We start from the raw sequence: 26,623 nt of genomic DNA, 5'->3' as shown, positions 1-26,623 counted from the left end.
GAAGCAGGTTAAAGCCCTGGCCTGAAGTGCTGGCATCCCATATTGGTGCGGGTTCTAGTCCTGGCTGCTCCACTTCCAATCCAGCTCCCTGCTAATGTAGCTGGGAAAGCAGCAGAAGATGGCCCAAGTGCTTGGGCCCTGGCACCCATGAGGGAGATCTAGATGAAGCTCTGGGTTCCTGGCTCCTGGCTTTGGATTGGTTCAGCTCTGGCCATTGCAGCCATTTGGGGAGTGAACCAGCAGATAGAAGTTCGATCTCTCCCTCTCTCTCTCTGCCCTTTAAATAAATAGATAAATCTTTTTTTTTTTTTTTAAGATTTATTTTATTTATTTGACAGAGTTACAGAGAGAGGTCTTCCATCTGCTGGTTCACCCCACAGATGGCCGCAATGGCTGGAGCTCTGCCAATCTGAAGCCAGGAGCCAGGAGATTCTTCTGGGTCTCCCACATAGGTGCAGAGGCACAAGGACTTGGGCCATCTTCAACTGCTTTCCCAGGCCATAGCAGAGAGCTGGATTGGAAGAGGAGCAGCTGGGACTAGAACTGGCGCCCATATGGGATGCTGGCGCTTCAGGCCAGGGCTTTAACCCGCAGCGCCACAGTGCCAGCCCCAGATAAATCTTTTTTTAAAAAATAACCAAACCCTTCCCACTAACCTATAACTTTTCTTCTAGCTAAAACTATACTGAACTTATCCACTAGACTGTGAATCCCATGATAATAGAGACTTTTGTCTACTCAGAACTCTAGCACAGTCCCTTTAGAAGGTGCTCAGAATGTGGTTAGTGACTAAATGAACAGACACCCTCATAACTGCCACACCCTGGCAGTCTCCAGCCACTGGAGCCTGGCTTCAGTCTCTTCATCCATCGTGGAAACCAAATCCTGTCAAGAAACCCTTCCAGACAGCCCTCCCACACCCTGTAAGACCTGTTTCTAGAGCCCCCCAGAAGGTCCTGCCCCATGCCTATTGTCTTGATACTTCCAGGTCTTGATATGAACAGAATGCCCAAAAGAAGATAACTAAACTGAACTGTCTCTAAAATCCAAAACTCATTCTGTAAACTTCTGATTTCCTGAATCTGTAATATTATTTTTTTTGCAGAACTATATTTATTTAGAACAAAACATGATCTCCTACATTTAAAAAATAATAATTTTATAAAAACTGAATTTCAGTCAGTCACATTTGCTTCTCAGTGAATGGTGCAAGTCGCAATTGCACTTGGCAGAAATCTTGACAATGTCCTCTACTGCGCTCCTCACTTCAGCCTATGTTTTTCTCGGTAGACACAGGTTCTTCCAGAGTTTTCTTTTGGCTCCCCTTCCGTGAATATTTGTATTTGTCTACATAGGCTTTTACCAGATTTGCCACTTTCGTGGAGTTTACTTCTCCACTCTTACTATGACAAACTTCATCCACTGCTTTCCACACAATCTCCTTATATTCTTCCTTGGTGATATCTTTATTTTGATAAAATGCCTTAATGGCCAATTTTACTTCCTGTGCTGTTTTCTCTTCTGCCGAATCTGTAATATTATTATTAGAAGAAGACCCTTACTTGTGGATCACAGCTCTCAAACTCACAACAATACTAGCTCATTTGGCTGCTATCATGGCTGTTTCTGGCTGACTGGAAACAGAGTCAGAACAATATTTGTGAGTTACTTCTTCAAAATCATGCTAGCAGTTACAAATAAAACTGGTATCTCTCAATGTCATTGTGGAAAAAGCTCTATAGTATATATTTCTCAAAGAATAGATTGTTGGTTTTATGTACTGATCTCTTAACTTCAAAGATTTGGTTTTGTGGAATATTTGCTTCAAATTACAATTCTATTAAGAAAATTAAAATACAACATAAGTATGCTTTGGGGGAGCACCGTGCAGGAATTTCTACTGCCCTTCTTTTAAAGTAATCTTATGAAAATAAATAATAGTAGCTTCACTTATGTGAAGTATCAATTAGCTCTTGTGCTTTAGAAAGATGATATCATTTCATTTAATTCTTACAAGAACCTTATGAGATTAATCTGGGGCACAGGCTTGTTCAAAGTTGCAAAACTGGGAACCTGGGTCTGGTTCAAGAGCCTGGCCTCTTAATCACTATGCTGTCGCCTCTCTTCTCAAACCAAGAGGAACCAAAGACTTCAGGAATAATAAACTTACCACAAATGGCTGCTTCCCAAAATTCACAATAAAAAATTCCTAGCCCCACTAATAGTTAATTTCTATATGCCAGATCACACAGAACCAGAGGACAAGTGCAGATCATTCACTGGACTCCAAATTTTAGATTAATAAAACTTAGGGGGAGGGCAGTAGGGTAGGCTGCCACTTGGGATTAGAATGCCAGTTCTAGAGCTGGCTACCACGCTTCCCATCCAGGTTCCTGTTAATGTGCCTGGGAGGCAGCAGGTGATATCCCAAGGAGCTGGGCTCCTGCCACCCTTGTTGGATTCATTTGGAGTTTCCAGCTCCTGACATCAACCTGGGTGGGCCCTGGTTGTTGCAGGCATTTGGGGAGTGAACCAGTGGACAGAAGATCTGTCTCTCAGCCGGCGCCGCGGCTCACTAAGCTAATCCTCCGCCTTGCGGCACCGGCACACCGGGTTCTAGTCCCGGTCGGGGTGATGGATTCTGCCCCGGTTGCCCCTCTTCCAGGCCAGCTCTCTGCTGTGGCCAGGGAGTGCAGTGGAGGATGGCTCAAGTGCTTGGGCCCTGCACCCCATGGGAGACCAGGAGAAGCACCTGGCTCCTGCCATTGGATCAGCACGGTGCCATTGGAGGGTGAACCAACGGCAAAAGGAAGACCTTTCTCTCTGTCTCTCTCTCTCTCTCTCACTGTCCACTCTGCCTGTCAAAAAATAAAAATAAAAAATAAAAATAAAATAATAAAAAAAAGATCTGTCTCTCCCCTTCTCCCTCTCTCTCTTGCTCTGCCTTTCAAACCAATCTTAAAAAACACATTAATGAAAAATTATGGTAGATAAGACAGAATAACCTGTTAATAATTTTGATTGTAATGAAAACATATAAATCACAACATGTTGACTATGGTTGCTCAAATGTAAATACCAAGAAGCCAGAAGCTTTCACATTTCAAGAACACACCCAATGCAAAAAATATTTTCCTTATTTTATTTCCTCCTCCACCAAATGCAAACTAAGATGAAAGTGACTGGTTTTGAAGCAATAAAGTCCTTTGTCTCACTAGCTCATTTGAGACTTTCTGTTCACTGTTTCATACTTTGAAAAGAGTCCTTTTCATTTCAGACCTTTAAAATATCAGCCCTGTGAAATGAACATGGCCCCAGGCTTCTATAATCATTCATTACACTTTATTTTAAATGGATCCATTCTCTTTCAAATAAACCAGTAGTGCATTTCTTTCTTTCCTTTTTTTTTTTTTTTTAACCTACAAACATATTATCAGTGGAGGCCAGTGGGCCCCAAATTGCTTGGTTTTCATATTGTGGTTTCATTTGCCTATATAAAGACTTTTTGTTTTGTGTTCTTAAAAAATCTGCACACACATGCATAGCAACCTTCAAAATCTCATTCAATAATTGCTTTTCTTCCCTTTGAAAACATTTGGTTTTGATTTTATAGGCACTGCTATAGACCATATACGTGCACTGCCTACATATGGAAACTTTATGGCAATGGTGATTTCAGCACATTTCTTCCAAACACGTTTAACCTTACTATATTACAATTCCACAGCAGATGTTTCACATGCTAACCTTTCCTAGACACAACTGCTCATACTTCAGAGATGGAATCACCATCCTGAGCATACAAATAGCACCACGGGGGCAAAGCCCAACTATTCTGGGTAAATTTTACACGGCCAAGTGTATCTTCTACACCCCACAACAGTGCTGAGAATGTTTCTGGTTCTTCCTGCTATCTATGCTGAGGTATCATACAGCTGTGGGCTGAGAAGTGAAAGTTTCATGTAGTAGGTGAAATCCAGACGATAAGTGTAATACCAAGATAAAAATCTAATAAAACAGGAAAATTGGACAACTAAGGGGAATTTAAAATGGGCTATAAATCTCACCTGTACCCGCATACACTAATTTTACTCTTGGGTTTAAGGTATATGTTCTAAGTTTGAAAACTAAATACTTGCGTATGATTTTCTCTGAAAAGTGTAAGAATTTTCAAAAAGATCATTCCTTTCACTACGTGCCCTTTGGCACATTAAATATTACTTGTCTGTCATGCACCTGGTCTAACTTTGGAAACCTTTAGACAACGCCTCCTCACAGCTGTCAATGCAGTCTGCGTCCTGGGTTAGGGCAGGTAGTCATTCTCCGGAGGATGGCTGGGTGAGTGTTTTCTCTCCGAAGCCCCACTGCCGGAGCGGCTGCTGTGGTGAGGGGCCACAGCTCTGTGCAGGGTGCTGCGGTGCACAAGTTCACATCGCTTTCTCAGCAGGTTAGGTCTCAAACAGTACACAGACCTGAAGGCCTCACCCTCTTTTCAAAGGATGAGGAAACAGAAGAAGCAGAGTGAATGACACGTGCTCACGCCTGAGCAGTGGACCTGTGCTAGTGGGCGTGCTGCCCAGCTCTGGGTCCAGGTGGTCACCGCCTCACTGGAGTTTTCACTGGTGTTCGATGAGAAATCCCTCAAATATACTCTGAGACTCTCAGCCACCTTATTATTGGGTTTACTCTGGAAATATCTCAGAAATAACTGTTAAAACAAACAAACCGAGTGTCTACAGGCCAATTTATGCTCCAGTGACATTAAATGGGGGGCTTGTTTTAAATGGGTCATTTCTATTCTAACAACACCCCACCCACACACACGATAAATTTTCCTCCTAGCTTATAAAGACTTTTTTCCTTGCACTTTGCTGCCTTTTCCCAAACGCTCTTGTCTCTCTCCACTCCCCTCCAAGCAGAGAGCTATGCTGGGGAGAGTGTAAGGCCTCATTTTCCTGACCAACCACCCGTCCTTAACCCATTGCAGCCATGGCTCTTCTGAACTGCCAAAATCAACTCACTCCTTACGGTTTTCATCTTCCTGACCTGAGCAATAATAAACAGTGTTAGCTATCCTTTCCTTCCTAAAAATCCTTTTTGCCTTGGCCATTCCTTTCATTTCCTTTAATAACTCTTCCTTTATTCCTGCTGTCCCTGAAGGGTAGGACATTTCAAGATATTATTGATCACAATGTTCCAGTGACATCAACTTTCAATTCAGTGGGGAAAGTCACTGACATTTGAGAAATTTCACATGCAAAAAATAGGACACAGACGTCTTTCTTCTGTGTAAAGTATGAAGCCCATTCAACAATTAGAATTGAATAGGAACGATACAAGGCCTTCTGGAAATATAGAACAATAGACACAGCTCTTATCCTAAAGGAACTTAACAGCCTAATACAGAAAATCATGCAAGCAGGGGCAAGCATTGTGGCATAGCAGGTTAAGCTGCTACCTGCAGCACCAGAATCCCATATGGACATCAGTTCGAGTCCCAGATGCTCCACTTTTGATCCAGCTCCCTGCAAAGGTGCAGCGGAGGATGGCCCAAATGCTTGGCCCCTGGATCCACATGGGAGACCTGAATGAAGCTCCTGGCTCCTGGCTTTGGCCTGGTCCAGCCCGGAACATTATAGCCATTTGAGAAGTGAACCAGCCGATGGAAAACCTCTCTCTCTGTCTCTCCTTAACTTTTTTAAATAAATAAAATAAATCTTTAAAAAAAAAAAAAAAGAAAGAAAGAAAAATCACACAAGTATACAAATATCTGTAAAATCAGGTAAAAAGAGGTGTATTTTTAGAGGGATTTAGAAGTTTTGTGAGTGAAGGGAGACATTACTACCAACTAGAGAGGAAAAGAGGTAATCAGGAAAGGCTTTTTTGAAAAAATTGTATTTATGGCAGGAGCCGCGGCTCACTTGGCTAATCCTCTGCCTGTGGTGCCGGCACCCCAGGTTCTAGTCCCGGTCAGGGCGCCAGATTCTGTCCCGGTTGCTCCTCTTCCAGTCCAGCTCTCTGCTGTGGCCTGGGAGTGCAGTGGAGGATGGCCCAGGTCCTTGGGCCCTGCACCTGCATGGGAGACCAGAAGGAAGCCCCTGGCTCCTGGCTTCGGTTTGGCGCAGCACGCCGGCCGTGACGGCCATTTAGGGGGTGAACCAACGGCAAAGGAAGACCTTTCTCTCTGTCTCTCTAACTCTACCTGTCCAAAAAAAAAAAAAAAACAACTGTATTTATACGTATATGTACACACAAAACATTAGAAATTAAGACTTCTTAAAGAAAACAATGTACCAACAGAGAGAAAAATACAAGAGTCATTTCAAAATGCAAGTTTTGGTCATTTGAGAAAGCCCTATCATTTCTAGAAAAATGAAATTCATTTTCCTAATATGACATATTTATTTGCATAGCTCTTCCCTTCATCTTTTTTCCAAGTTTTTAATTATTTAATATTGTGCAATTTTTTTCACCAAAAATGGAAGAAGAACTGGCTAAACAAATTATGGTTTATATATACAAATGAATATTATTCCATTGTACAAAGGAAGAAAATTCTGATACATACTACAAGGATGAACTTTAAGCTAAGTGAAATAAGGAAACCACAAAAGGACAAATACTGCTTGATTCCACTCACATGAGGTACCTGGGGAAGCCACATTCAAAGTTACAGAAAGTGGAATGGTGGCTGCCAGGGACTGTGGGAGGGGGAGACAGGGAGCTTCTGTTGAATGGACACAGAGTTTCAGTTTCAGTTTCACAAGATGAAAGCAGGTCATGTTTTGGATGGAAAGGGATGATGGTGATGGTTGTACAACAGTGTGCATGTTCACAATGCCATAGGATTGTACTCTTAAAACAGTCAAAATGGCCATTTTTACCTTATATTTTATGACAATTTGAAAAAGAAAATAACTCCCTTGAGGTAGGCTTCAGAGTTATCAATATCTGAGCAATTGGATTTCAAAGGTCACTTACAGTTTATTTATTATTACTATTTTAAAGATTTATTTTATTTATTTGACAGGTAGAATTACAGAGAAAGAGGGAGAGCCAGAGAGAGACATTGTATCCGCTAATTCACTTTCCAAATGGCCTCAATGGCTGGGACTTTGGGCCTAAGCCAAAAGCCTAGAAGTCCATCTGGGTCTCCCATAAGGGTGGAAGGTTCTCAAGCACTTAGATCATCTTCTGCTGCTTTCCCAGGTGCATTAGCAGGAAATTGGATCAGAAGTGGAGCAACTGGGATTTGAACCAGTGCTCATATGGTATGCCAGCATCACAGGCAGTGACTTACCACGCTGAGCCACAATGCTTAAGTTTCTTAAGTATAAGGACATCTAATTAGATAATGCCTGATTTCCAGAAACTCACAGCTATTTAAAATTTTTCTTTACTGAAAAGATTTTTTTTTTTTTTTTTTGGACAGGCAGAGTGGACAGTGAGAGAGAGAGAGAGAGAGAGACAGAGAGAAAGGTCTTCCTTTTCCATTGGTTCACCCCCCAATGGCTGCTATGGCCGGTGCACTGCGGCAGGCATACCGCGCTGATCCGAAGCCAGGAGCCAGGTGCTTCTCCTGGTCTCCCCTGCGGGTGCAGGGCCCAAGCATTTGGGCCATTCTCCACTGCACCCCCAGGCCACAGCAGAGAGCTGGACTGGAAGAGGAGCAACCAGGACAGAATCTGGCGCCCCGACTGGGACTAGAACCCGGTGTGCCGGCACCGCAGGTGGAGGATTAGCCTATTGAGCCGCGGCGCTGGCCAAAAAGATACATCATAAAATATAATGGCTTCCAGTTGCATTCATTTTGTTACAAAAGACAGGATTTCATTTTTTTTAACTGCTGAGTAGTATTCTACAGTGTATATATACCATGATTTCTTTATCCAGCCATCAGTTATGGACATCTAGGTTGATCCCATCTGGGTTGATTCCATATCTTAGCTATTGTGAACTGAGCTCCAATGAACATGAGGGTACAGATAACTCTTTCACTTGCTGATTTCATTTTGTTTGGATAAACTTCCAGGGATGGGATGGCTGGGTCCTATGGTAGATCTATTTTCAGATTTCTGAGGTATCTCCATACTGACTTCCACAACAGCTGCACCAGTTTACATTCCCACCAACAGTGGATTAGGGTACCTTGTTCCCCACATCCTCACTTGGTCTGTGGTAACTAATAGAGTACCCAAAATGTAATGTATTGGAGTGAAATTGACATTCTGAGATTTGATGATTGTTTACAACCCTTGTCCTTACTGCTGAGGAACAGTGTTTTTTTCTTCATACTATTTGTTGAACTCCTTAGTTAACGTAGGGTTAATCTTACGAGCATAAAGTAAACTGAAAATAGATCTTTGTAAAAATTAAGAGTGAAAGTAGGAAAGGGAGGAGAAAGAAGGGTGGGAGGGAGGGCAGGGTGGGAGGTATCACTATTTCCCTAAATCTGTATATATATATGAAATACATGAAATTTGTATACCTTAAATAAAACTAAAAAATTTTTTCACACGAAAATACCTCCATCTTAATATGGTAACACAAATTTTTAGACAACCTATCTTAGATAAACTGCCATGAATTCAAGTGATGGTAGTGTGTGTGTGTGTGTGTGTGTGTGTCTGTCTGTCTGTCTGTCTCTCTTTCCTCAGCAAGTAAGAAACTGAAAAGCCAATCCCTTACAGGAAAGAACACAAAGTAATTAGATAAGTATAAATGACTCAAAAGACACAGAATTTAAGACCTATAAATTTGCCCTGGGATTGAAATCACTTTTAGAGATATGGGATTCTTCAAGCAGCCAACTCACAAGACATTTATTTTTCCTTCAAAAACTGCGAAGGAGAAAGGCAGACAGCACGGCAAAGTGTGGAGCAGGGCGAGCAGGGGAAAGCATGCGGCAAGCTCACGTCTGTAAGAGCACACTGACTACTTTACCTTTTTGGCAACTTGAAAGGTCTGGATGGCCTGGAAAAAAGCAAAGATCAAACCATCAGAAAGGAAGCATCCTAACACAAAGGCTTCACGGTTGTCTCGACTGTTTTACTTGTTACCTCTCCTTGGAAAGCTTTAACAGGAGAACGATTTGAGAGATGTTAAACATGTGGACTGAGCGCTGCATGGTGGCCACCGTGCACTAGTGGGTGAGTACTCAGTACTGGAATCAGGAGGCAGCACTTCTCACTCCACACCACACTCTCCTGTCAGAACACAGCCTTGGTGTACACCGCACCAAGACCTGCAGCTACCAGACTCACTGCCCCCCCACCCCGCCCCAGCAGGAACCCACCCCCCAAGCTGCTTCCTTATTTGATCTCCTAATATTTTTTTGATTGATAGCTTCTCATACTAGAAATATTCTATTCCCTCTTCAAGATATTGGCTGTTTCTCCATATTCCAAGTTCTTCATGTCTAATTTCATAATGCATTTTAAAAAAGATTTATTGGAGCCAGCACTATGGTGTAATGGGGTGAAGCCACTGCCTGCAGTGCTGGTTAGAGTCTTGGCTGCTCCACTGTGGCCATCGGGGGAGTAAACCAGCAGATGGAAGACGTTTCTCTCTCTGCCTCTGCCTCTCTATAACTCTGAGTTAGAGAGAGAGAGAAAAGGAAAGAGAGAGAATCCACTGTTTCGCTCCCCAAATGGCCACAACAGCTGTAACTGAGCCTGTCCGAAGCCAGAAGCCAGGAGTTTCTTCTGGTCTCCCATACAGGTGCAGGGGCCCAAGGACTTGGGCCATCTGCTTTTCCATGGCATAGTAGAGAGCTAGATCGGAAGTGCAGCAGCTGGGACTGGAACCAGCACCCATATGGGATGCTGGCACTGCAGGTGGTGGCTTTACCCACTTCGCCATAGTGCTGGCCCTCATAATGCATTTTAATAAGTCTGAGCTTGTATTTCCAATCAGCTCTTGCCCACGCTCTATGTTCTCAGTCCCTCTCATGCTTCATACCTCACCCCTACCCCAGATAAGAAACTCCAAATTCAGTCTCAACTTCCAAACTTCTTATTCCTACCAGATTAGTTCTTTTCCCAGTTTACTTGGCACATGGTAAGAACTTAATAAATACTTGATGAACGAACAAAATCCACTACTCGTGTTTCATTCTTTCCAAGTACAGTGGTTCTCATGATGTGGTCTGAAGACTGCTAGGAACTCCTGAGGCCCTTCTCTTTCCAGCTACGGATCTATCAAACACCAGAGTTTCTTCAAATACTTCCAAATGGCATATTGCAATAGGTTGACTGCAGAAGCAAATATAAGAATTCTGCTATCTTCTAGTAAGCCACACATCAAACAGATATGCAAAAATGCAAAATAATACACATCTCACTAAACTTTGTCTTGGAAGATATAATTTTTCCATCAAAAATTTTATTTATGTTAATATGTAATGGGCTTATTGCTAGTCTTGAGTATGTTAAATACATTATTTTAAATTTCTGAGTTTCAATTTCAATATGGTACATATTAGCTCCAACCCACATAAACATAAAAGCTCTTTAGAGGCTCTCAACAGTTTTTGAAAGTGTAAAGGGATTGAGGCCACAATGTCTTACAACCACCAGACTAATATATAAAAGATATGTGAGGGGCTGGTGCTGTGGCATAGCAGGTTAGGCTACTGACCACAGGGCAGGCATCCCATCTTGGCACTGGTTTGTGTCCTGGCTGCCCACTTCTGATCCAGCTCCCTGTTAATGGCTTGAGAAAGCAGTGGAGGATGCCCAAGTGCTTGGGCCCCTGCATCCATGTGGGAGACCTGGAAGAAGCTCCTGGCTTTGGCCTGGCCCAGCCCTGGTTGTGGCAATTTGGGAAGTGAACTTTGGGAAGTGATGGAAGAATCCCTCTCTCTGTCCCTCCCTCTCTGTAACTTTTTTTTTTTTTTTTTTTTTTGGACAGGCAGAGTGGACAGTGAGAGAGAGAGAGAGACAGAGAGAAAGGTCTTCCTTTGCCGTTGGTTCACCCTCCAATGGCCGCCACGGCCGGTTCACTGCGGCCGGCGCACCGTGCTAATCTGAAGGCAGGAGCCAGGTGCTTCTCCTGGTCTCCCATGCGGGTGCAGGGCCCAAACACTTAGGCCATCCTCCACTGCACTCCCTGGCCACAGCAGAAAGCTGGCCTGGAAGAGGAGCAACCGAGACAGAATCCGGCGCCCCGACCGGGACTAGAACCCAGTGTGCCGGCGCTGCAAGGTGGAGGATTAGCCTATTGAGCCATGGTGCTGGCCCTCTGTAACTGCTTTTCAAATAAATAAATACATCTTTTTTCAAAAGGATATGTGAATATTTGCTGATTGAATAAATGAATGCCCTAACTATGTTCCCACTCTTAACCTGAACTCTGTCAGGCTGTACTAAGAGAAAACAGAGTAGAATGTAATTTTCCCCCCTGTACTCTTCATGTTGCAAACCATTACTCTTCCAAAATTTGGAATTCTTATCTTGGAATTTCTTCAAGATCTAAGGTTATCTTCATTGTTTTCTCTTGCCATTTACATTTCTCACTAAGATACATGTATTCATTTAAAAACATTTTTTCTAATTCTTAATATAGCCATGAATAAGACTAGCTAGTTCCCAAACTTTCTGGAACTTAACATTCTAGAATGCACTTAGTATTGGCTGGTTTATATGAAAGATGCATATGTTCTAAATTTCATGCTTTCTTTACATGCCGTCATGATGGACTCCAAGCCATTAAAAATATTAAAATCAAGGAGATGGAACAATCTCAGATACAGCAAGCATGGGAAAGATCTGGAGACTACATTCTAGTTCCATGCCAGCCTGATTCTTAGAGACAGGACTCGGTTTATCTTTGGTCACTCAAGGTCTGAGTCACAGAACTCAAGCCCCCTGGTGCCTAATTTGTGCTCTCTGTCCTCTGTGTTTCTCTGTGAAACCAAGGGGTAAAACCTAACAGGGACAATCACAAAGTATTAGTCACTTATACAGGAGAAGAAGTATCCTTTATCTTGGAAGATACAGAACTTAAAGTGTGGGTTTCCAGGGAGAACAACGTAAGAAAACTTGCTGCTTGTCTGAATATTAGGAATATCAAAAGATCAGCTTGGTATTTGTTACACTAATAAATGGGAGTCTTTTATTATTTTCCTTGGCGTCAACAGCTTTTAAATCAGTAGGCAATGATAAAAAAATTTAAAAAGCTAGGGACATAAACGTCAACATAGGTAGATTTAGTTTTATTTTCTATTTCTCTTCCACATCCCACCCCCAACAGTGTAATTTCAGCTCATCACCATCTGTCAATCCTAAACTCTTTTACCATTTTACCAAACTTTGTAAAGTTTTGTTTGTGTCTCTAAATCCTATAGTAGGGGGATTCAGTGCTCAGGAACTGTTAGTGTAATGGTTAAAGAGATCAATGAAAGTGAAAAATTCTTAAAAAGTGTTATACACTCCTTAAATACCTAATTATAACTTAAACATAAATGCCTTCTTGGCTGCTGGTCTTTGCTTATAAAAACCATACCCATGCTGCATTGTCTGTATTTCCAGTTTTGAAGCACTTAGGAGACTTGTGAATGTTCTGGTACAGTGACTACAACAAAGACCTAAACGTTGATGACTCCCTCCCCAGTGTTCTACAATCATTTCTCCCATCTCTAACTTAATAGTGAATTTTTCCATAGTAATTAATCTTAATCTAGTTTTGCTGAAGGCTATAATTTTCTTTTCATAAGACAACTTTCTTTTAGCATCTAAATATGAATGGATCATTTATTTAAAATTTTAATTAGATGACATAATTACAAAAACAAGCCAAATTGGCACAGATAGGTTTGGAAGCACACATGTCAAATGCTGGGAGCAGAAGGCTGTGGATGTAGGCGACAGCAGCCTTTCAACCTGGAGAGCTTGGCCTGCCTGGGCCAGGAGTGTGTGCAAGGGATGGAGTTAGTGAAGAACTTACACGCATACTTTACACAAACTGATCTTTCAACAGAAAGATTCACTCCTGAAGAAGCCTTGAACAATAGCTTGTTTTTTGGGTAATTCTACCAATTCCCTACTGCCAAACCTTATTTTTTCAAATATATACTGATTTTTAAATGTTTTATTGAAATTCGATCTACACACCATACAATTCATCCATTTAAAGTATATGTCAATGTTTTTTAGTACTCTCAGAATTGTGTAACTATCACTACAACCATACATTGATTTTTAAATATGCTGTCTGAACACTAATGATGAAACTACTAATGAGCTATGAGAAAACTTATTTTTACACATACACACAGAGTGAGGCATTGAATAAATAAGCAAATTACTTTTATAAAAAACCATAACTTTTTGCTCCCAATTTTCCAGTTATATATTCTCTTGAATTGCCATACATAGTTAATAGATTCTGCTATCTTTAGACCTAAAGTAGCCTTGAGTCACAATTCTAGGATGTGTTATATTCAATATTTGCAAAGAAATGATATTGTATTATGTACACTTGGGGTTGCACAAAATATAAACATTCTTTTTCCTCCTACTCACTCCTACTAACTTTTTTTAACTGAGAAATTCATGGTCCTTGACTAGCTTACTCCCTAGAAACAACTAGAGATTCATCACATTCCTTCTGCCTAAGTAAAGACCTCATTTTATGTTAAATTTGAGACAATAAGTAGGGATTGTCAACATCAGTTGAAAAAGAAAAATTGAGGCTACCACAAAGATACCTCCTGGGGAAACACTAGATTCCTTTGAAGTTTCTGTACTAATGGACATGACAAACAGATGTGGGAAACACCCCAACCACACTATAGGTAAAACATGACATCTGTTTGATTTATAGTGTTACCTTCTTTAATTCTGCCTTGGCAATCTCTTACCAGAAAATAACTGAGAAAAGAGGCAGTCAAGGGAATACGCCACAACTTTCATGAATCAAAAGTAGTCTTCCGAAAAATTATGAAGTAGTCTTCCTCTATTGTAAAATCTTTCCAATTTGTTTCTTTTAATATCTAATAAAACCTGCAGAATAGTTTTCACCCTAACTTTGGAAGTTTATATTGACAAACAATAAGCAAAAGCAAACAAACCTAACTCTATTAGGGAGAGAAACTTTTTTTTTTCCAGGGTTCATTCATTTTTTACCATTGGTCAAAACGCATGCTAGCCAGCCAAACAAACCAACTCAAGAAAGCAACAGTAAACTTAAGTGGGAACATTTGCCTGTTCCTTGCTTAGGTTTTAGCCTTTTTTTCTAAGAAAAAGCACAAGGAAAGATGGCATTTGTATATTCCACAACACACTCCCACGGCCTTTGTAGATAAGGTTGGGTGGTACAGTTTCCAAGAGTTGACTAACTGCAGTGTCACTCTTCCTCTCCCACTCAAGAAAGTATTTCTGTACGCAAGTGGGTGACAGTGACATTGTTCTAGGGCTAAGCTTAAATTTGCTTTAAAAAAATAAAGCGCTTACAAATTTAAGTACTTATAATTAGTAATAAACTGTCCCTGGCACTTCACACTTGAGAATGGTAGCAGCAGTTGAGAACCTTGGCTCCAGGACTCTGATGACCAGTGAACTGTGGTATGTGTGCACATATTGGTCAACAGAACAGCTAATGAGACTGTAAAATTCTTAGAGGAGGGAGGGAAAGAGGGAAGTACAGAGTGGACTAATCAAGATAATAGGGTTTGGGGTAGATAAAGAGGCAAAAAAAATTTTTTTAAATGGCAATTGAAAAAAAGAAGGGAGTGGAAAAGCTAATAAGAAACAGAAAAGGATGTGGAAAATGTCCCAATGGTCTGCGTTTCTTTGTTTTCCTTAATTTTACTCTCTCTTTTAATAATTTTTGGAAGAGGAGAGAGAGAGTATAGGGTGAAGAAAATGAGAATATTAAGATGTGAAAACTTTCATCAGACTACAGAATTTTATTCTTGATAAAGCTGCAGAATTAATTTCACAACTGACATAGGGACACTGTTAGCTCCAAAAATTCCAACTAGCTCTTCCTAGCATGTGGGAAAATAAAAACTGAAAAATCATTTTGTATTTTTCTGAATAATTCAAGTGCTATGAAGAAAATATACTTTCGGCTTCATGAAAGTAACCATGGCCGGTGCCGTGGCTCAACAGGCTAATCCTCCGCCTTGCGGCGCCGGCACACCGGGTTCTAGTCCCGGTTGGGGCGCCAGATTCTATCCCAGTTGCCCCTCTTCCAGGCCAGCTCTCTGCTATGGCCTGGGAAGGCAGTGGAGGATGGCCCAGGTCCTTGGGCCCCTGCACCCGCATGGGAGACCAGGAGAAGCACCTGGCTCCAAGCTTCGGATCAGCGTGATGCGCCGGCCGCAGCGGCCATTGGAGGGTGAACCAATGGCAAAAAGGAAGACCTTTCTCTCTGTCTCTCTCTCTCTCACTATCCACTCTGCCTGTCAAAAAAAAAAAAAAAAAAAAAAGTAACCAAATTTAAGTAAGAAAGTGCTTAAAGGAGCATGTTTTAGCCTCAACAGTCACACGGGATTGTGCCATATTATCTTTTTGTAAGAGGATACCCTGCAAGTAATAACTTCAGTTCATTGCCGGTATGTTAGGAAGAAAGTATCTGAAAATAAAGAATCCACACTTTGATGAACATTCTTTAAAAGATTTCCAACAAAAACAAAGTCATTCTTCATCATTAAGTATTTCCATGAATCATCACTGGCACACTTGGGTTCTATCGTGAAGATGAAACAGATACCCTGAGACAAGCTAAGCTTGGCCTCTAACCCACTTTTCATGCACCAGAGCTAAATGTTTATGGTCGGTGTCAAGTGATTTGAAGGATAACAGTAACCACAACTACTTGCGTAATGCATTTCCGGAATGCTTAAGAGATGTCAACTCAAAGGCACTGGTCATCTTGACGGCTAGAAGTACCTGAACAGCGTACTATACAAAACTAATTATTAAACAAAATAATTAGGAGGTGGGAGGAAAAGGTTGAGAGTAGAGACCTAACATTTACAGAGCATTTAATAACTACTAAGCACTTTATGAATGTTAAAAAAAAATCTAGCACATATTAAATGAGTACTTTGAGATGAGGAAACTGTCTTTAAGGAGAATAGTGAACTTAGAAACAAAACAGACATGAAGTAGAGTCTGGGCTATGAAATTCATCAGTTGAATGATCTTGGGCAAGTTTTTTCATTACTCAGAATTTGTGGGAATATTTTAAAATGAGTTGGTATAGGTGATAACTTTTTTTTTTTAAAGATTATATGTTATTTATTTGAAAGACAGAGTGGGTGGGGGAGAGAGGTCTTCCAATCTGTTAGTTCACTCCCCAAATGGCTGCAATGGCTGGGGCTGGGCCAGGCTGAAGCTAGAAGCCCAGAGCTGCTTCTGAGTCTCCCACATAGGTGCAGTGGCCAAAGCACTAGGGCCATCTACTGCTGCTTTCCCAGGTGCATCAGCAGGGAGTTGGATGGGAAGTGGAGCAGGCAGGTCTTGAACCAGCACCCATATGGGATGCCAGCATCACAGGTGGAGGCTATGCTACAGTGCCAGCCTCCTGGTAATAATTTTCTGTAAACTGTTGAACACTTTCCATAAGAAAAGAATATATTACTACTATTACTACTTTTTCATCTGGAAATTGTATTCAAACATCAGTTAATGCAGAAGACTCATGTGGAGTAAAATGCAATGATCCTTTATTTATAATCACTGTGAAACTTTATGATTTGCTTTACAAAATTCAGACAATTCTCCCAGCTGAGTATATAACAACAATTGATGGCATTATGCCCATAGCCTAATTAGGATAAGATATTGTTAGAACTGGAAGGAGCCCTAAAAGTCACCCCAATTAGCATGAAACAAAGGAGAAAAAGACCCAAGCTCAGAGAGCAAATCAATAATAGGGCCTAGTCTGGAATCCAAGTTTCCTGAATTGATCCTGTGCTTTTTTTTGGCCACATTCTATAAAAGAGAAGCTGCACACTGATGGAGGCTATGAAGTACTGTTTGTGAACAGAGAATGGAAAGAAGAGCAGAGTGAGAGTCTTTTGTTTAAGAGCTCATGGTCCATGTGCACAAAAGGGTATATGCAAGAATGTTTACTGAGGTGTGATCTACAGTAAGGCAAAGAAGCAAGAGCAAACTAAATGTCTGCCTATTAATAGATGGATGCTTAAATAAATGGTGACCCATCCACATTTGGGACATTGCATGGAATGAATATACATGCATACATATACATACACATTGCTGATATAGAAAGAATTTCGAGACAAAGTGAAAAGTTTCAAAAAAATTCATATCAGTGCTAGTGCTGTGGCACAGTGGATTAAGATGCTGTTTGCAGTGCCAGCATCCTATATGCACACCGGTTCAAATTCAGGCTGCTCTACTTCAATCCAGAGCCCTGTTAATGTGCCTGGGAAAGCAGCAAAGGATGGTCCAAGTGCTTGGACCCCTGTACCTATGTGGGAGACCTGGATGAAGGTCCTGGCTCCTAGCTTCCACCTTGCTGTTGAGGCTATTTGGGGACTGAACTAGCAGACTGAAGATTTTTCTCTCTCTCTGTCTTTCCCTCTCTCTCTCTAACTCTTTCAAATAATAAATAAATCTTAAAAAAATTCATATCACATTGGAAAAATAAAACTAAATATATAAATATATAAATAAAATACATAAATATATCTTAAAAATTCAGAAGAGAGTGGCAAATCAACAGCAGAAGGGAAGAGGACTCGAAAAAGAATCAACAGTGAATTTTACTCTGATTTTGGAATTCTTAATGAGAATATGTTCATAAATTAGTTGTATAATTTTTAGAAAAGTGACAGTTATAATTTTTAAAAAGGTACCTGCTTTTTAAAAAGGAATTTTTAAAAAGGGTATATATATATCTATATATCTATACATATGTTCATTTATATACATGTGACTGAAATGTTTTATTTTAAAATTCCTCTCACTGATAATTTGGGGAGAGTGAGGCTTCTAGGTAACTAAAATCTAGATAAAAGCAGCAGCACACACACAGATCATTCTAAAAAGAGAATATACTTAACATAAAATGTATAGTTAATTCTGCTCAATTAAAATAGTCACTGCATAGTCTGGGACCAAGTAATTTACTCGCTGGAATCACCTGGGGAGCTCAGCAAACCCACAACACATCAGTCTCCTCCCCAGGGATCTGGCTCAGTATGCCTTGGAATTCAGCCTACTCAGTCAGAGTTTGAACCACCACCACAGACCCCGTGCCAGGAAAATGTGAGCTCCAGACAAGAAACAATTAGAGAACAATATAAGAAAGTAATTAAAATTTAAAGGTATAGTGTAAAGATTAGGTGAACAGTGAATAGGGAGATAAGAGTGGCCCACAGCACTCCCCAAAGTAGCCCTGAAACCTGACTGCAGACAGGCATTTGGCTGGCAGGTACTGCTACACCTGTGTCCTGTATCTGAGGGCCTGAGTTCAAGTCCTGGTTCTGTTCCTGCAGCTTCTTGCTAATGTGCACATTGAGAGGCAGTAAATGATGGCTCATGTACTTGGGTCCCTGCCACCTATGTGGGAGTCTTGAGTCCCAGGCTCGCAGCTTCAACCTGGCTGTTGTAGGCATTTGGGGAGTGAACCAGTGGATGGACGATCTCTGTCTCTGTCTCTTTCTCTCTCTGTCCTCCTTCCCTTCAAATAAAAGACAGTAAATAAAACTTTTTTTTTTCTTTTAAGTAGAATTTGAACAAGGTCTTGAAAGATGGTAAGTTTTAGATAAATTGGATGCAGGAGGAACAAGAAACAAACATTGTGCACAACACTGACTATGCTAGATATCTTCACATGGCAGCATTAGCAAAATTAAGAAGGAATTATAATGAAAGAATAAAGAGGGCATCTTATTGAATTAGGAGTGTTTTGGGAGAAGCAGGAGACCAATGTGGGTATTAGAAATATGCAACTGGGGGCCGGCGCCGCAGCTCACTAGGCTAATCCTCCGCCTTGCAGCGCCGGCACACCGGGTTCTAGTCCCAGTCGGGGCGCCGGATTCTGTCCCGGTTGCCCCTCTTCCAGGCCCGCTCTCTGCTATGGCCTGGGAAGGCAGTGGAGGATGGCCCAAGTCCTTGGGCCCTGCACCTGCATGGGAGACCAGGATAAGCACCTGGCTCCTGGCTTCGGATCAGCGAGATGCGCCGGCCGCAGCGCACTGGCCGCAGCGGCTATTGGAGGGTGAACCAACGGCAAAGGAAGACCTTTCTCTCTTACTGTCTACACTGCCTGTCAAAACAAAAACAAAAACAAAACAAAACAAAAAAAAGAAATATGCAACTGGGGCCGGTGCTGGTGGCATACGGGTAAAGCTGCTGCCTACAGTGCTGGCATCCCATATGGGTGCCGGTTCAAGTCCCAGCTGCTCCACTTCCAATCCAGCTCTCTGCTATGGCTTGGGAAAGCAATAGAAGATGGCCCAAGTCCTTGGGCCCCTGTACCCACATGGGAGACCTGGAAGAAGCTCCTAGCTCCTGGCTTTGTATCAGCACAGCTCCAGTTTGAGCAAGAACTGACATGATGGAAACACTATTTTAGGTGGGCTGATGTGATGATAATGTATAGGAGGAACTAGAAAAGGAAACACCACAAGAAAAGAAGAAGTTGGGAGTTACTGCAGTGACCTGTGCAGAGAATGGTGACAGAAAGAAAAGGGAGGACTTTAATTTCTCTTTAATGATTCAGAAAGCCTCTGAGAATCCTATAAACCCAAATTACAGGAATCTATCGTCCTAAATAAATGAGGGGCTTTAAAACATTCATGAAGAATGAAATTAAAAGGTAAGTTTAGTCTGATACAAAAAAACTCTTGCATAGTTTTTTCATATTATATATTTTTCATGAGCTTTTGAAGAGTCCCCATATGCTTGGATTTTAAAATTTCTTGTAGCAAATAAACTTGACTTTTAATTCCATTTTCCACAAACTTTTGGAAGTTTCCCTGCATATGGTATTAGGTATTACAAGAAGAAAATTCTGGTGATATTTTGGATTAATAAAAATTTATATATCATATGCATACAATATTTCCATATTTAATACTGTTTAATCTTTATATATAATGATATATTTTAAGTACAATTAGAAATTCCTAAGGCTGTTTAACATATTTTGGTTTCATATCAAATCTTAGTTCATCTAAAAATAGAATTGAAGGTAGCAATAATTTGGATGACAACACAAACAGGTTGTCCAAAAGATTAATCTGAATGTTGAGGGCACAGATGATGAATAAAACCAAACTCAGCAAACATATTTCATTTTAAAAAAATATTTTATTTATTTATTTGAGAGGCAGAATTACAGTAGAGGGAGAGACAGAGAGAAAGGTCTTCCATCCACTGGTTCACTCCCCAAATGGCAACGGCCGGTGCTGCGCCGATCTGAAGCCAGGAGCAAGAGCTTCATTTGGGTCTTCTATGTGGGTGCAGGGACACAGGCACTTAGGCCATCTTCTACTACTCTCCCAGGCCACAGCAGAGAGCTGAATTGGAAGAGGATCAGCCAGGACATGAGCTGGCACCTATATGGGATTCTACAGGCAGAGGCTTAGCCTACTATGCCACAACGCTGGCCCCAAAGTTCATTATTTTTATTACAAGAAAGACACAAACATTTCTCAGAAAATTTATGAATAGTTATCAAAAAAAACCTTTTTTGCATTTTTATTACAAACTACACAAGTTATGTAGATAAGAGTTTATGTGTTAATAATGACGTCTATAAAGGTATATTTGAGGGGCCAGTGCTGTGGTGCAGTAAGTTAATCCTCCGCTTGTGGTGCCAGCATCCCATATCCCATATGGGCGCTGGTTCTAGTCTCGGCTGCCCCTCTTCCAATCCAGTTCTCTGCTGTGGCCTGGGAAAGAAGTAGAAGATGGCCCAAGTGCTTGAGTCCCTGCACCCACATGGGAAACCAGGAAGAAGCACCTGGCTCTTGGCTTCGGATCAGCGCAGCGCCGGCCGTTGAGGCCACTGGGGAGTGAACCAATGGATGGAAGACCTTTCTCTCTGTCACTCCCTCTCACTGTCTGTAACTCTACCTCTCAAATAAATAAATAAATAAACCTTTTTTTAAAAATGTATATTTGAATTTCTGAAAGTTCAAATTATGCATTTATTTTATTTCTAAGAACCAATCTCAAATTTATTAACAAGATAACGCCTTCATCAATTAGACAAGATAAAAAGTATAAATACAATCATAATTCATAACTTTTCCAACTACATTCTCTTTTAACATTTCTTATTTCAATTTTTAGTATGCCCACATTTTTCTCAATGTGAGAATGACTATTTAAGCTGAAAATGACAAAAAGTATTATTAATCTTCCTTAAATTCATTTCTTACATTATTTTGCCTATACAAACTTACTCAATACTCTAAAAGTTGAGTTTGGAAGGTTAAAAGTCACACCTGTTATTTAAAAAAATTGGAAGGGGGATTTAAGAATAATAAAAATCCACTGTATCAAAATGAATTCCAACGGTGTAACCAACGCCTTGCAGCTGCTGCGATGTCTTCATTTTACCGGCTGGGAAGACAGACTATCCCCTCAAACTTCTACAGAAACTCTTTAGTTATGCTTTCCAGAAAAACAGTATATGGCAAAATTGATTTTTCTTCCTTAACTAACCTTTCTCATGTTCACTCCTGAACTTAAATGTTACATTTTCATAACTCAACCATCAAAAGGTTTCATAAAGGTCAAAGCAACACAGTCAGTCTCAATAAAGGCAATACTGGTAGACAAGGGGGCTCTTCTTGGCCAAAGTCTGAGATTAATCAAAGGCAAAAAAAAAAAAAAAAAAAAAAAAATCAGCTAGGCTTAAAAGAACTAGACTGAGAAAAAAATGAGAAGTTTCTGAAGAAAAAAATGTCCTCCACTGCCCAGGGCCTGCATGCTCTCAGGCTATGGTGATGGCCTTGTTAAACTCTGGCTCTGGGGCAACTAGGCTAAAACTCTAAATTCACTTAAAGTTGTATTTGAGTCACAATAGTGCAGATTCTGTTTGCAACTCCAAACCTGTTATATAAGCCGATGATACCCAAATACCATGTGACAACGTTTAGGAACTTATTTTAAAGGTAATGAATTAAAAAGACCACATTGAGAAGTCACAAGACTTGTTCTGAACCAGGTGCTAATCTTGGGTTTTAACCTCTCTGGCTTCAATTTCCTCATTTATAAAATAAAGAGTTGGATTAAATTATTTGGAAGGGCCTTTCCAGCTGTGAAATTCTATTGCATTTTCCAGTGGAATTTTAGATAATTCAAATCAGCACATATTTCAGCCTCCTGGGAAGTATTTCAATACTGCCAGAGCAAAAGCTGGTGAACCAGCTTCCTCTAATTAAAATTCTGTTGAAATTCTTCATGTGAATGGTCAATAAAAATGATCCCCACACAAAGTAGGTAAGGAATAGTGTTTTAAAATGCTTTCAAAAATAATGTTGGCTCTTTAAGTAAACAACTAGGCAGACAAACATTTTAAGTGGCTAAGTGGTGTAATAAAAAGAGTGCTCAAAAATGCTTGGTAGGACGATGGGAGAAGAGTTCCCCATCTGTTAATTTTAGCTGGACATGGAGACTGATGAACCAGCCATGCCAGTGATGCATCCGTGCTGGAGGGGATGATACAGGGCCAGCAAAGCTGCTCGTGGTGCGAAGTGCGTTTACCAGCCTAAGGGGTTTTACCAGCACAGCAAACAGCAAAGAGTGCTCAAGTGAAAGGGGCTGTTTGCAGAAGCACTTTTCCTGGTCTCCCATCCATCATCTCAGAAAGGTAGGATACAACCTTCTTTCTTTTTTTTTTTTTTTTTTATTTTTGACAGGCAGAGTGGACAGTGAGAGAGAGAGAGACAGAGAGAAAGGTCTTCCTTTTGCCGTTGGTTCACCCTCCAATGGCCGCCGTGGTAGCGCGCTGCGGCCGGCGCACCGCGCTGTTCCGATGGCAGGAGCCAGGTGCTTCTCCTGGTCTCCCATGGGGTGCAGAGCCCAAACACTTGGGCTATCCTCCACTGCACTCCCTGGCCACAGCAGAGAGCTGGCCTGGAAGAGGGGCAACCGGGACAGGATCGGTGCCCCGACCGGGACTAGAACCCGGTGTGCCGGCTCTGCAAGGCGGAGGATTAGCCTGTTGAGCCACGGCGCCGGCCAACCTTCTTTCTTTTTAAAAAAAAAAAAATTCTAAAAATCTGCCTTTGATAGGCTTTTTCATTTAATGTTCTGCCATTCTAAAATATGAACTTTAATTTTTAAAGATATATTCTGTTTCAGTGCTGGTTTTGCTTTCTGACTATAAAACTAACATACTCATTTTTCTTAAATCTGAAAAATGCAAAATATTACCAAAAAAAAAAAAAAAACCAAGCACCCATTCCGTTACTACACAAGTAGAGCCTCTGCAGCTCTTTCTAAGCTATTTCCTTTCAGAGTTTTTCCTTTGTGCATAAACACAGACACTGAGCATGTCCATATGCGTTGGTTCACCCCCCAAATGGCCGCTATGGCCGGCGCTACACCAATCCAAAGCCAGGAGCCAGGTGCTTCTTCCTGGTCTCCGACACGGGTGCAAGGCCCAAGCACTTGGGCCATCCTCCACTGCCTTCCCGGGCCACAGCAGAGAGCCGGACTGGAAGAGGAGCAACCAGGACTAGAACCCGGCACCCATATGGGATGTTGGCACCGCAGGCAGAGGATTAACCAAGTGAGCCATGGCGCCGGCCCTCTTATTTATTTTTAAGCCTTGTATTAAAGACATGGAGCAATAGAATTGTGGCAAACACTCTTCCTAGTTTGTGGTATAGTTTTAATATGACTTTTTTTGCACGATTCAATAAAAATTTTTCTTTGTAATTTCTGTGCTCATTTTCACAGTTAAAGAGCCATCCTTGATCCAGACGTTACTTTCTCTCCATTCCATCTACTGAATAACCTAGGCCAGCCCTATGACTTTGCGTGCTTCAGTGATCACCTTCTGCAAAATTCTGTTTTAAAGCAGCCATTGAATCTAAAAATTCATTTTTACAAAATACATGACATGTAATATTGTGAGAATAGTGAGCTAATCCTGATATATTCATGCAACTAGCGGATTGAGTTTCCAGGGTCTGGCTGAACTGTCCAAATATGTTCTCGTATAGGCTATGTAGTTTGATGCCACAGTAATAGTACTTGCTCACTTGGGTTTAATTGCCAATGGGGATAACTGGATTCTGAGATTAACTGGTCTTTTTGGGACTACAGTGGTAACAGAAATCTCTTAGTTACCTGGTGCCCATTTTGTTGGCCAGATTTTGGGAAACTAGCTCAGAGGGCAATGAGAGTGTGAGGATCTGTTTCTCGATTCTTCACTTTTTGAAAGGGGGTTGCCTGTGAGTTCCTGGCTCATAAGATAAGGAATTTTAGTTTGGCCCTATTTGAGTATGGGGGCTAGGTAAAAGTCAGGAGCCCACTCAGTCATGAAGAGGTTTACTTTACTAAGGTTTTATGCATACGGGGATCTGTTCATCTAAACTAATATATCCACTGGTCTGCCTACCCATTCTTTCTACAGAATCACATTGTTTTATTTTGGCTTCAAAAAAGGCAAATCTTAGTACAGGATATTTAGGAGATCCTAACTCCCTTTAGAGAACTAACGGGTTTACAGTGTATTCTTGTGTCTGTAACTTGAAAACAACTTTAGTTAGTGAAAGACTAGAAGAGATGATTAAATGGGCCCCCAACCAAATATGAGAACTTTAATTCTCCATGGCATGTACATGTTAAATTATAGTGCAGAACAAAGGTCCTCAGGTAACTTTTAAAAGTGCTTTAGATCATTCCGAACGGCTTCATAAAAGCACAGAACATGGAACCGAAAGGCAGTTTTACAGCAAGACTCCCAAATGCTTTCCTTGTGCGCAGATATTTCTTACAAAGTAAACTCACATTCAATTCCAAGTCAAGTGAGCATGCTAAGTTTTCCCAGAACTTGACTTATGTCATAGGTTGAGATATTTTGGAGAAAAAGAGCTTACGTGTATAGATGCCAAGTGCTCTCTCTTGTCATAAATGTTCAAATCACCCTTTCTATTCCTTCTTCCTGACCTTAAATCTGGCTCTTCCATATGGAAAACTTAAATCTTTCTATAATCTTGGCTCACTTACTATCATATTATCTTTGACAGAGAGATGGGAAAGATATGTTACCACCTTCCCTAAGGAGGGGTGCCGAAGGAAAGCCCTTCATTTTCTCAACGTTATTAAATCATTCCTTTTGTCATTTCTTCTCCACCCTAAAAATTCCAATTCACTAAGCACTTGTTAAGCAGTAAAAAACAAAAGATACAATTTCTACTATCAAGAACGAAAATAGGAAACGAGTCTAGGAGAAATGCAAGGGAGAAGGCAAATAAAGAAAATATGTGCCAAGAAGTGATCAAGTCACAAAACATTCTATTTCTTAGATTCTGAAACTAAATGCTACTTAATTTTTGCTATCTTCAAATCAAGGTTATCACACACACACACACACACAGGCTTCAAAATTTTGTGGACAATGGAATGAACATTTCCATGAATGTTTTCAGACGTGTGTATGTGAGCAGCAAGGTGGCAACTGAGTGGAGTTGGGCTTACTATGAAAATCTATTAAGAGCAGGTGAGTATGCCAGCCCTGAAGGGAAATTAGCCACTATTATCTGCATACCTCCATCTTCTCTCCTACACCTTATCAACATGAAATGTAAAACAGCTTTGTCCTTGCCTTTCATATATACATGAACTGACCAGGAAGATGAGAGGAAGTTCTAGGATTTTGGGGTGGGGGACTCTTTAAATTCCTTGGGTAGGGCCGGCACCGCGGCTCACTAGGCTAATCCTCCGCCTTGTAGTGCCGGCACACCGGGTTCTAGTCCCGGTCGGGGCACCGATCCTGTCCCAGTTGCCCCTCTTCCAGGCCAGCTCTCTGCCGTGGCCAGGGAGTGCAGTGGAGGATGGCCCAAGTGTTTGGGCCCTGCACCCCATGGGAGACCAGGAGAAGCACCTGGCTCCTGCCATCGGATCAGCGCGGTGCGCCAGCTGCAGCGCGCCTACCGCGGTGGCCATTGGAGGGTGAACCAACGGCAAAAGGAAGACCTTTCTCTCTGTCTCTCTCTCACTGTCCACTCTGCCTGTCAAAAAAAAATTTAAAAAAAATTAAAATTAAAAAAAATTAAATTCCTTGGGTCATTTTTTAAAAATCATTCCAATTTCACCCACCTCCAGTAAAAAACACAAAGTTGAAGTGAAGAATCTGATGGACGTTTGCAATTATATACACCCACAAAACCACCACTCAGACCAAGACACATGGCATTTGCCAGCATCCCATAGAATCATGTATTCCCCCACAAGCAATCAGCATTCAGGCTTCTATCATCCTAGATGACCATTATCTAAGGCATCACCTTTCTAAAGATAGCTAAGATAAAAGTTTAAGGAGAATCTCAGATAGTTAAAATTCAGGTTGACTTACGTTTAGGAAAAATATTTAAAAAGAAAGTCCTAGTAATGTTTTAAATGGGTGACTCCCAGATGAGACTTAATTGAATTTCTCTTTTGAAGTTTCAGAAATA

The 26,623-nt window shown here is 41.1% G+C and overlaps 1 protein-coding gene across 32 annotated transcripts in view; it reads right to left on the bottom strand.

Annotated features, from left to right (window-relative positions):
• Positions 1–26,623, bottom strand: part of DISP1 (dispatched RND transporter family member 1) — a 191,053-nt gene that overhangs the window by 19,246 nt on the left and 145,184 nt on the right. For 31 of the 32 annotated variants that reach the window (XM_062210395.1, XM_062210418.1, XM_062210399.1 and 28 more), the window contains one exon: positions 8,944–8,973. The exons of the other annotated variant lie outside the window; for it this stretch is intronic. In XM_062210395.1, coding sequence (XP_062066379.1) covers positions 8,944–8,973 — 30 coding nt within the window. The remainder of the gene's footprint in view (positions 1–8,943; positions 8,974–26,623) is intronic. 32 annotated transcript variants of the gene reach the window in all.

Source organism: Lepus europaeus, chromosome 14 (genome assembly GCF_033115175.1).
Source record: "Lepus europaeus isolate LE1 chromosome 14, mLepTim1.pri, whole genome shotgun sequence".
Classification (NCBI taxonomy): Eukaryota; Metazoa; Chordata; class Mammalia; order Lagomorpha; family Leporidae; genus Lepus; species Lepus europaeus.
Note: the sequence above shows the minus strand (reverse complement) of the source record. Positions and strands in the feature narration are given on the sequence as shown.